The sequence below is a fragment of the Leptonychotes weddellii genome, chromosome 1, assembly GCF_054177405.1.
Source record: "Leptonychotes weddellii isolate Sample4059 chromosome 1, ASM5417740v2, whole genome shotgun sequence".
NCBI lineage: Eukaryota > Metazoa > Chordata > Mammalia > Carnivora > Phocidae > Leptonychotes > Leptonychotes weddellii.
In genome coordinates, this window is record NC_138369.1 from 129,564,463 (window position 1) to 129,576,714 (window position 12,252).

The 12,252-nt window shown below is 37.0% G+C and overlaps 1 protein-coding gene across 1 annotated transcript in view; it reads left to right on the forward strand.

Annotated features, from left to right (window-relative positions):
- The window catches only part of SNX4 (sorting nexin 4), a 70,278-nt gene that overhangs the window by 7,788 nt on the left and 50,238 nt on the right, over positions 1-12,252 (forward strand). The window contains exons 2-5 of the mRNA XM_081832474.1: positions 5,891-6,012; positions 11,252-11,387; positions 11,465-11,614; positions 12,090-12,137. Of these exons, the coding sequence (XP_081688600.1) occupies positions 5,891-6,012; positions 11,252-11,387; positions 11,465-11,614; positions 12,090-12,137 (456 nt within the window). The remainder of the gene's footprint in view (positions 1-5,890; positions 6,013-11,251; positions 11,388-11,464; positions 11,615-12,089; positions 12,138-12,252) is intronic.

Here is a 12,252-nt window from a genome sequence, read left to right on the forward strand (position 1 = left end):
TCTGCATGTGGCTATCCAATTTTCCCAACACCGTTTGTTAAAGAGACTGTCTTTGTTCCATTGGACATTCTTTCCTGCTTTGTCAAAGATTAGTTGACCATAGAGTTGAGGGTCCATTTCTGGGCTCTCTATTCTGTTCCATTGATCTATGTGTCTGTTTTTGTGCCAGTACCATGCTGTCTTGATGATGACAGCTTTGTAACAGAGCTGGAAGTCTGGAATTGTGATGCCGCCGGCTTTGCTTTTCTTTTTCAACATTCCTCTGGCTATGCGGGGTCTTTTCTGGTTCCATACAAATTTTAGGATTATTTGTTCCATTTCTTTGAAAAAAGTGGATGGTATTTTGATGAGGATTGCATTGAATGTGTAGATTGCTCTAGGTAGCATTGACATCTTCACAATATTTGTTCTTCCAATCCATGAGCATGGAACGTTTTTCTATTTCTTTGTGTCTTCCTCAATTTCTGAAGTCATGTTTAACCGACTGAGCCACCCAGGAGCCCCAGGTGCCTCTCTCTCTTTTTTTTTTTAAAGATTTTATTTATTTATTTGACAGAGAGAGACATAGCGAGAGAGGGAACACCAAGCAGGGGGAGTAGGAGAGGGAGAAACAGACTTCCCCACGGAGCAGGGAGCCCGATGTGGGGCTCAATCCCAGGACCCTGGGATCATGACCTGAGCCAAAGGCAGATGCTTAACAACTGAGCCACCCAGGCGCCCCTCTTCTTATGGTGTCTTTTGAATAGTAAAATGTTTTAATTTTGATGAGGCCTGGTATACCACTTTTCTCTTTTATGGATTGTGCTTTTGGTATTATATGTAAGAACTCTTTGCATATCCTAAGATCACAAAGATTTTTCTCCTATGTTTTTTTCTAGAAATTTCAGTCTTAGCTCTATATCTAGGCCATTTTGAGTTAATTTCTGTCTGTGGTGTGAGTAAAGGGTCTGAATCTTTTTTTGGGGGGGTGTGAACATTTAGTGGTTTCAGCACCATATGTTGAAAAGACTTGCCTTGGTGTGTTTTTTAAAATCACTTGACCTAAAAAAAAAAAAAAAAAAAAATCAGTTGACCTTAAATGTAAGGGTTTATCCCTGGATTCTCAGTTCTCTTCCATTGATCTTTCTTCCTTCTCCCAATATAACACTTTCTTGATTACTTTCACTTTTTAGTAAGTTTTGAAACTGGATCCTACAGCTTGTTCAAAATCCTTTTGGCTATTCTAGGCCATATTTCCATATAAAATTTAGGAATAGTTTATCAGTTTCTGTAAAAAATTGTGCTGGGTCTAAGTATTTTTGAAGGGACAGTATGTTAATATGTTTAAATATTTTTAAGCATGCCCTATGCATAATGTTCCTTTGTCATTTGGAATTTATTGTGGAGTCTAAGGCAGATTTGATATTTATTCTTTTGTAGGGGTCTTAGTTCTTATTTTCCTGCCTTAATCTTGTTGGGATGTTAAAATTTTCCAGTTCATTATACATAGACCACATGCCTTTTAGTTTGAAGGCTTAGAACTTTTTTCCAGTCCAGGAAAGATTTGTTTGCTTATTTCTTTTTCTTTTAAATTATACAGATAGTTATTATTTCTGTTTCTTCTAATTTCTTCTTTGAGGACTAACATTGTTTAAATGTTGGTTCTTTGGGTTTTTTAAGATCATATTTCATCATTTTTACCCTTTTTTGGTCTTTTTTTCCTCAGCCTTCTGCGGAAGCTTTGCAACTATCTCATGTTTTTACTGATTTGAATTCTTGCAATGTCAGTTTTACTACCCAAATATATTTTATTTTTCTTTGCATTGTTTCTTTTCCAATTAGCTCCGCATTCATCTTAATTGGCCTGTTGTTGTTGTTGTTGTTGTTGGCCTGTTTTATCTTTTTCCTATAATTTTCAGTATAACAATAAATGTAATATATTTTCTTTAGTATGTGATTTAAATAAGATTAACTAAATAAGTCAAATGCCATAAACACTAACTCTTTTCATCTGTAATCCTAAAAGTTATATTAAGGTTAGCTTTCATTTTGTTTTTAGTCTTAAAGAACGTCAGTATGCAGGCTGAGAATTCTTCATGCAAGCAGTGAACTCCTGAAGTGTCAGGCACCATGTTTCTTTTTTTTTTTTTTTAGGCACCATGTGTCATCTCTCTTTCCATCCCTAATGACTGGCAAGGTAGATACCCAGGACATATTTATTGAATTAATAGTTTCTTATTGCTCCTTTTATCACTTTTATCTGCTTTTATGCTTTTACTGTTTCTTAGTGGTTTGCAACATTTTTGAAACTTGAAACATTATATTCATTTTCATTTTTTGAGTTGGAAATAATTTCATTAGCCTTTTATTTTTTATTTTTTATTTTTTTAAGATTTTATTTATTTATTTGAGAGAGAGAGAACGAGAGACAGAGAGCAGGAGAGGGAGGAGGGTCAGAGGGAGGAGAAGCAGACTCCCCGCCAAGCAGGGAGCCCGATGCGGGACTCGATCCCGGGACTCCAGGATCATGACCTGAGCCGAAGGCAGAGGCTTAACCATCTGAGCCACCCAGGCGCCCCTCATTAGCCTTTTAAATATGTCTATCTTCTACATTTATTTAGTCTAAGGGAGTTAGTCTTAAGTCAGGTAGAAAGTAGTGATTCACACATCAAACATCTACATTTGGGATGTTATTCCTTTGGGTTTGAGTACAGCATCACTCTTTAATGATATTCTTTACTCTGATGAGAAGTTGGCTTTGAATACATCTAAACTATCCTGTCTCTCTTTGAAACATGTCCCTGGGCTCATCTTCCAGTCAAGTCAGTCCATCTCTAGTTTGTTCAATGTATCCTTTTAACAGTTGTGCTTCCAGTTGAGTTATTCTTGGCACTCTTTGTGTTTTACTGAGAGGATAAGCAATTTTATATCATTTTCCAAGTCCTTCTAGTGTTATTGTTGTGTTCCTGTTTTCATTCTTTAGTTTTTATGGTAGCTGATTTTATTCTTTTATTTATTTTTTCCTTCTGTGTAATTGGATGGTATGAGGGTAAATTCATGACTCAGATGCATTATCTTTTTGGCTGGGGAGCTAATTTGTTTTACTAGTCATGTGTTTCCAGTATTGGAGGTATTTTTCACTGGATAAATCAAAGTGTTTGACTATGGGCCCAAATTAGGAATTATATATATATATATATATATATATATATATATATGTATCTCAACCAATGAGGGTTTCATAATCCTGATGTTGGGTGGTTTGTGCTTATGTAATTTCTTTTTTTTTTTCCTTTTTTAAAATTTTATTATGTTATGTTAATCACCATACATTACATCATTAGTTTTTTCTGTAGTGTTCCATGATTCATTGTTTGCGTATAATACCCAGTGCTCCATTCAATATGTGCCCTCTTAAATACCCATCACCAGGCTAACCCATCCCCCCACCCGCCTCCCCTCTAGAACCCTCAGTTTGTTTCTCAGAGTCCATAGTCTCTCATGGTTCGTCTCCCCCTCCGATTTCCCCCCCTTCACTTTTCCCTTCCTACTATCTTCTTTTTTTTAACATATAATGTATGATTTGTTTCAGAGGCACAGGTCTGTGATTGATCCGTCTTACACAATTCACAGTGCTCACCATAGCACATAACCTCCCCAGTGTCTATCACCCAGCCACCCCATACCTCCCACCCCCCCACCACTCCAGCAACCCTCAGTTTGTTTCCTGAGATTAAGAATTCCTCATATCATGGGGCGCCTGGGTGGCTCAGATGGTTAAGCGTCTGCCTTCGGCTCAGGTCATGATCCCAGGCTCCTGGGATCGAGTCCCACATCGGGCTCCTGACTCACTGGGGAGTCTGCTTCTTCCTCTCCCTCTGCCTCTCCCACTGCTCATGCTCTCTCTCTCTCTGTATCTCTGTGTCTCAAGTGAATAAATAAAATCTTTAAAAAAAAAAAAAGATTCCTCATATCAGTGAGATCATATGATACATGTCTTTCTCTGATTGACTTATTTTGCTCAGCATAATACCCTATGTAATTTCTTGAACTTACTTTTGGTTGGAGTATTTCCTTATTTTTTCTCTCAGTAGCTAAACATACAACTTAATACTTGATAAAAATGTCTTATTTGACAACTGAGTGATTTCTGTTTTTGTCGACTAATAATTTTATTCCTTTGGGTTAGCTTCTTAGTTCTCTGCCTTTTTATCATCTTTTAGCATTTTTATCTTCTCAGTTTTTCTTCAGCATTTTGGGGGCACTTCCTAAATTTATTCATCATTTAATTTTTTGCCATACCACATAGCTTTTTCTGTCCTCATAGCACATAGGTTTAATTTTCTTTTTTTTTTTTAAGATTTTTTTAAAAATGTATTTATTTGAGAGAGAGAGCGAGCGAGCAAGCACAAGCGGGGGCGGGGAGCAGCCGGAAGAAGGAGAAGCAGGCTCCCTGCAGGGAGTCTGATGCGGGACTCGATCACAGCACTCTGGGATCATGGCCTGACCAGAAGGCAGATGCTTAACTGACTGAGCCACCCAGGCATCCCTAATTTTCTGTATACATCATCACCAGTGGGTTTTACTGTAGTTTTTTCTTTTATTTCTTGGTGCATCCATCTTTCTACTTCTGTCTCTTGTTAACCTGAACACAAAGGGCCACAGTGAGAGGCAAACAAGTGTATTTGGCATTAAAGAACTGCAATTTGGGGAATACAAATTCAGTAGAAACCCAAATAGAATCCTGCTTCTAGGGTGAAAGTAAGGGGTTTTTATAAGGAAAAAGAAGGGGCGGAGCAGGTACACGAGTTAAGAGAAAAAAAGGCTAAACCCTTAGTTATACGTTGTTTTACTATAGATTCTGTCTTCAGAAAGTCCATAACCTGTGGACTTGTGGGCAGGTTGTTTGTTCTCCTGCTGACTTCTCAAGCAGTTACTTAAAACATTTGCTGTTTTGCCTAGTCCAAAGGTTTTGGTCTGGTCCGATCAGAAATGGATAAGGCAGTTTCTCTGCAGTGGTTACTTGGCTCCCTTTTAAAATGGCTCCATTCCTGTCAGTTTTTCACACCTTTCTTCACAAACTGCCCTCAGTTATAATGTAGTGCAGTATTTTTAATTAAAACCCACCTCTGAACTTTGAGACAGAGCAAGGGGAAAAAACCCAAAGCACAGCAGTTATCACATGGTCTCACTTTGTCTTCCTCTTTTAGACTTGGAGTTACTTTGGTATTTTTAATGGCACACTTTCCACACATACAGCCTTTGAACCACCAGTGGTGTGTTTTTTCAGCATAGACCTGGGGATGTTTTAGCAGGAGCAGAAAGTCTGCTCCTAAACCTTGCTGCTGTCTCACAAGTGGAGCCTGTTAACCACTGCCAAAGCGTTTAGGCAAATTTCAAGTTGGATATAATAAAAATAAATAAATAAAAATAAAGTTGAATATAAGACAACGACTCCTTTTTTTTTCTTTTAATTTAACCTATCTGCTGAAAATCTTGCCTTTTGGCATATGTATAGTATTTTCTTTTTGAGAGACTGAGATTTGACTTTGTTAAAACCAAAAATTAGATTTTAATATTGAGGATTATCCATCTTTGTATAACATGCTTTTAGATTGTTTTCTTAGGCATTTTATATTGATTTATTCTTGGTCACTTACACAAAACGTCTATGTTTTAATAATGTGTGATACATGTTAAAATAGCTTTTGGAAAAGTTTGATGTGCTACAAAATGCTGCTGATGAGACGTATTTCATTTGCTGCTGTCATTTAGCAACCCCTAACAACTCAAGGAATAGAAGAAATTTGCTTGTAATATGTACTAACAATGGATAAAAATAGCTCTTTTTTTTTAATACTGTCTTAAAAGTTTTGTTGCTGTCATTCTTCTTCCATTTGTTTTTGTCCAGATGACTGAAAATAATTTTTGGTTGAAGAAGATCGAAATTAGTGTTTCAGAAGCAGAAAAGCGAACTGGAAGAAATGCCATGAACATGCAAGAAACATATACTGCTTACCTCATTGAAACAAGGTGGGCGATGAGAATTAGATAGAAAAAGCTTTGTCTGGTAGCTGTTGATGCAAGTTATGTTGCTTAATGGAATTGTTTGCAAGTCATTGTCTTTTTAGGTATTGGGTTGTTTTTTTTTTTAGAGAGAGAGAGAGAGTGTGTGCATGTGTGAGTGGGGAGGGGCAGGGGAGGAGAGAGAGAATCCCAAGCAGGCTCCACACTCAGCGTGGAGCCCAACATGGGGCTCAGTCTCAACCATGAGATCATGACCTGAGCCAAAATCAAGAGTCAGATGCCCAACCGACTGAGCCACCCAGGCGCCCCTGTTTCTTTACTTTTTAACAGATAAACAGGTGTGTCTTTTACTGTAATACTCTTGGTAGCTATATTTTAATGCACTTGTGTTGGAAGTAGAAAGTTAGTGGAATACTTTTGGGATCTGAAATGTTACTTGACACATGCTTTGGTGGAGATTTTGGAGTTAGGTATAATAATCCCTATGCGATTTTGGGAAAGGAGATCGATTCCCAGGTGTGTATGAAGTGGACTTAGGTAGTAAGATGGTTAGCAGGGAAGTATAGGAGGAGAGGATGCCAGTCTAAATCCTTTCTTTCACAGGAAAGAATTGATTGAGACTAGAACTTTAGACTGGGATAAAATTGAAAAGAGTAAATCATGGAGTAAGAAATTAAAACTCATCAGAAAAATTGTCTTTTACCTCATAAGGAAAAAGTTAAAGGAATTAGACTGTTTTGACTAGAGAAAGGCAAGGCAAGACTCTATTTCACCAGTTATAAACAGTTTATATAAAGGCTATGTACCAACTAGTTCTTTACTCTCTGCGAGACTGAGCAGAAATGCTTTGAGTTAAAGACATGAGATTTTTTGATAGCCAGTAAAATAAAATAAATAGAACTACCAGATCTAGTTGGTAGTTATAACCATGTTTTAATGTGAATACATTTTTAAGGAAAAAAAATTTTAAACCCTGAATTTTCATAGGTTTACCAGAGTCACTGAGCTTGTCTTAAGGCTGTACCCTGTGACTTTTCAAGGCTTTCTCCAGGTCTGTGTTTCTACCCAAAATAAAAGTTAAAATCTTGGAAAATGTTGTTTATCTACAGGAAATTCTGAAAGTTCTCTTTGTAAGTATAATTTTCCTTCCTCCACCAAAAAGAAAAAAAAAGGAATCTTCCCAAAACGAGAGAAAATTTATGTACAATAGGAACTTTAGGAACAGAGGGAGGTAAGGTCGGTCTTTTAAAAATTAGGTCATTTTGGTTTTTTTGTATTTTTTTTTTTAAGTTTTTATTTTAATTCCTGTTACTTAACATGTAGTGTTATATTAGTTTCAGGTGTACAGTGTAGTAATTCAGCAGTTCCATACATCACCCTGTGCTCATCATGACAAGTGCACTCCTTAATCACCTGTTTAATCCATCCCCCCACCAGAATTAGGTCATTTTGTGACATATGTATCTACATATGTGTATCACAGAGATTTTTAAAAAATGTATTTATTTTTTTGTTATGTAGGCCCTTCACCCAGTATGGGGCTTTACTCACAACCTTGAGATCAAGAGTCACATGCTCTGCTGACTGAGCCAGCCAGACCCCCCTCACAGAGATTGTTTTTTTGGTTTTCAGATTGTTTGTTTGTTTGTTTGTTTATTTATTTTGATGTAGTGTTCCATGATTCATTGTTTGCATATAACACCCAGTGCTCCATTCAATATGTGCCCTCTTTAATACCTATCACTAGGCTAACCCATCCCCCCACCCCCCTCACAGAGATTTTTAAAGTGATTAAAAAAATATGGTCCCAGTAGAGGGTTTTTTTCCTGTTTGTTTGTTTTTTTTTAAGATTTTATTTATTTATTTGACAGAGAGAGCGAGAGCAAGAACCACAAGCAGGGGGAGTGGGAGAGGGAGAAGCAGGCCTCCCACTGAGCAGGGAGCCTAATGTGGGGCCTGATCTCAGGACCCTGGGATCATGACCCGAGCCAAAGGCAGACACTTAACAACTGAGCCACCAAGGCACCCCTCTTTTTTTAAGTTAAATTAGCTACTGAGCCACCCAGGTGCTCCAAGTGATCACAAGTCTAATTAACTAGCATCTGTCACCACACAGTTATAAAATTCTTTTCTTATAATGAGAACTTTTAAGATTTACTCTCTTAGCAACTTTCAAATATGCAATAGAGTATTATTAACTATAGCTTACCGTGCTACAAGTTCTTTAATATAAAACTAAAAAGGATATTTTCATTTTTAGTATGTGAATATTTTATCACCCAAATGAGCAGTGAAATTTGCTGTTGATTACTTTTACTGCTGGAAGAGAATCTTGATTTGAATAATTAGAATAATTTATAGTTGTTTACTTTTGCTTTTGAACTGAATAGAACATCATAATTTATACCTGGGAGTTAGGAGTGACCATACTTGAGTAATGTAGCTATATTCTGAATAAATAAGTGGATCATCAGTAAATGTGTGGTACACAAAATGATTATTGGGTTGACTTTCACAATTATATTTCATTATTTTTTTTAAAGATTTTATTTATTAGAGCATGAGCTGGGGCAGGGGCTGAGGGTCAGGGAGAAGCAGACTCCCCACTGAGCAGGGAGCCTGACATGGGGCTTGATCCCAGGACCCCAAGATCATAACTTGAGCCAAAGGCAGACACTTAACTGACTGAGTCACCCAGGTGCCCCCACAATTGTATTTCATTATAAATGTATATTTATTTATCTTCCACAATATTTTTCATGTAATTCTAAATTAAGACAGTGATTCCTAAACTTTAAAGTAATAGGAATCACTTGAGGAATTTGCTAAGCTGCAAGTTTTTTTTTTTTTTTTTTTTTTTTTGAGGGAAAGTATTGGAGGACTTTGGGCAAAGGAATGATATGGTCTGACATTTTTTTTTTTTAAGTCAAAGGTTTTTGAAGATTTTTATTTATACATTTGCAAGGGAGAGAGAAAGAGCACAAGTTGGGGGGGTGGGGGAGAGGCAGAGGGAGAAGCAGACTCCCTGCTGAGCAGGGAGCCCCACACGGGGCTTGATTGCAGGACCCTGGGATCATGACCCGAGCCGAAGGCAGACACTTAACAACTGAGCCACCCAGACGCCCCAAGTCACTGGTTTTTAATTTCTCCTGAGATTTTGTTTTTTTGTTCATAGAGTATGAAACCTTTTAAAGTAGATAAGAATATGCCTCTTTTAGAGTAGGTAAGAATGCCTTGATGGTTTGGGAGAAGTGTGATGTCATTACTTAAGTCTTCTGATTTGTAAAATGGGGCTAATGATACAGTCTATTATGAGCATTAAATGTTGCATGTAAAACTAGTTATATGCTATTAAATATTTGGCGAATGATTGGATAAATGTGTTAGTTTTAGGGTCCAATGTAAATATCCTCTATGTGTTTAGTCAGTCTCCAATGGCTAGACTTTGCCTTAAATGGCCTTTAAGAAAAAAAAAAACCAAAAACTTAAGCAGGTCTTCTAACAGCCTTGTAGGTGTACTTCTTATAGGCTATATTAATCTATATCAATCTGATTATTAGCAAGATGTGGGTTCTGTTGGTAATGATTTTGAATAATTTGAAACTTGATATTAATCCAGATATTTTTTGAGCTAAAGTTTGAGAATCTGAATTGGAATAGTATTAGTCACAGCTAATGTTTGGGTTAACTCTTTAAAATGAATTCTGATTTGATAATTTATGTTTCTGCCATGGGAACCATTTTTACAGTTTGAATTTCATGTTTTGTTTCTTTTTAACTGATAGGCAATGAGTAAATTTAGTGGCAAACCTAATACATAAATGATAAAAACACTGAGCATCTATTGTGCTAAGCATGGCATGATGTATATACTTTCTTAAGACTGCTTTATTCCAAGACTGATTTAGCTTCTGGACCTTTATGCCCTAGGATGCAAATGCACATTGTGGTGATATGTGCATTTCTTGGAGGGCTTGAAAGCTATTGTCAATCAACCAATTAGAAAGTAGGAAGGTCCCGATAATGTTTAGGGACCGATTGATGCCTTTTAAGAATGATTATGCTAGGGGGCGCCCGGGTGGCTCAGATGGTTGGGTGTCTGCCTTCGGCTCGGGTCATGATCCCAGGGTCCTGGGATCGAGCCCCGCATCGGCCTCCCTGCTCAAGTGGGGAGCCTGCTTCTCCCTCTCCCTCTGCCATTCTCTCCACTTGTGCTCTCTGGCTCTCTCTCTCTGTCAAATAAATAAATAAAATCTTTAAAAAAAAAAATGATTATGCTAGTAGAAATCTTAAGTAGTCAAAATAACTTCAAATATCCTTGGTGTGGTTTTAGCCAAACTTTCCCCCAACTGTAAGTTGAACTTTTATATGATATAGCCTGTAGCTCTTTATGGTAAAGATAAGACTAGAAATGAATTTTTACATCTTTTTTCCCCTACCCTTTCAGAGTTAACATTTTGCCTTTGAGGAGATGTCCTGGTACGTGGATGCATCTGCTTCCTTTATAGCTTTTAATCCAGGTCTTTGCAGTGTCTTGGTGTTTGGCATGAATGGTGGTGTCTCATTGTGGCTGAAGTATAGTTAAAAATACTTTTTGTTTAATGGAACAGTAGCTGAGCCAGATTTTACTGTATTGTAAAATCAATTATTATGCATTAACTGAATTATTATACATTGAGGTTTTTAGAATGTGCCTAAAATGATTATTTCTCTGGAGTTCAAATAGGTTTTCTGTAACAGAAGGAAAAGTGATTAGGAGTGAGGGCTTTGGAATCAGAGAGGTTTGAGTGCTTTATCCAGAGAGCTTTGTGAATGTAGGAGGGGTAGCTGCTTCCTCATCTGCACAATGGGCATAATAATCCCTGCTTCACAGGGTGGTTAGGAGGATTAAAAAAGATAATACACGGAAAGTTCTTTACTGAGTGCCTGGTTCATTAGCATTTAGTAAATGGAGTTAAATTTTTTTTAAAAATGATTTTATTTATTTATTTGACAGAGAGAGACACAGCGAGAGAGGGAACACAAGCAGGGGGAGTGGGAGAGGGAGAAGCAGGCTTCCCGCAGGGCAGGGAGCCCTATGTGGGGCTCGATCCCAGGACCCTGGGATCATGACCTGAGCCGAAGGCAGACGCTTAACGACTGAACCACCCAGGCGCCCCTGGAGTTAACAAATTTTAATGGTGGGTGTGTGTATGTATCTGTATTTTTAAAAAAGTAATGGAGATCTTATTCTGTTCCTTTTCAGGTCAGTTGAACATACTGATGGTCAAAGTGTCCTAACAGACTCACTATGGAGGCGGTATAGTGAATTTGAATTGTTGAGAAACTACCTTTTAGTTTACTATCCACATATTGTTGTGCCACCTCTACCAGAAAAAAGGGTAAGAAATGAAACAGCAGTGTAGTTCAAAAGTATTGAGCATTGAGACTATTCTTCATGATTGTTTTGTTCACCTAGGCAGAATTTGTTTGGCATAAACTTTCTGCTGACAACATGGACCCGGATTTTGTGGAAAGACGACGGATTGGCTTAGAAAACTTTCTCTTGAGAGTTGCCTCACATCCCATCCTTTGTAGAGACAAAATCTTCTATTTGTTTTTAACACAGGTATTTTTCTCTTATTTATTAGTCTTAAAAAAAAATTCATTTGATTTTTTTTTCTTTTAAACTGTAGAATGCTTATGCTTAAGTATCTCTTTGCAGCAGCTTTGTTACTATATATGCATTTAATTGTGTTTTTCAGTTTGTTTTGATTTTCAGAAATATTGGGTTACATCACTCAGCTAACATTTTTATACTTAAAGATACTAAAGACAGTACTTTCTGGCATCACTTAAATGGTATCAAAGTTAGTCTTAATTTTTTGAAGCCCAGATCTGTAAAATCTTGGGTCTGTCTTTTGGTAATCTTTTGGAATCTGGATTGTATGCTTAATTTTGAAATGAATTCTTTTTTTTTAACCTTTCTCCCATCTTCCCTGAAAGAATAACAGAATAATAGATATGTAATTTATTTAATTTGGAGTATTCCTTATAGGTTGTTTTATTTTGCAATGATTTCTAAAATTAACTTTAATTTTTAGGAAGGTAACTGGAAGGAGACTGTGAATGAAACTGGGTTTCAACTGAAGGTAAGAATATCTTTATGAAATAATTTGACAGATTCCTTTACAATTCCTAGCACAGTGCCATGCATTTAGTGGATACTTGGTATTTATTGAATGAATGAATGTTGGAAATAGACCT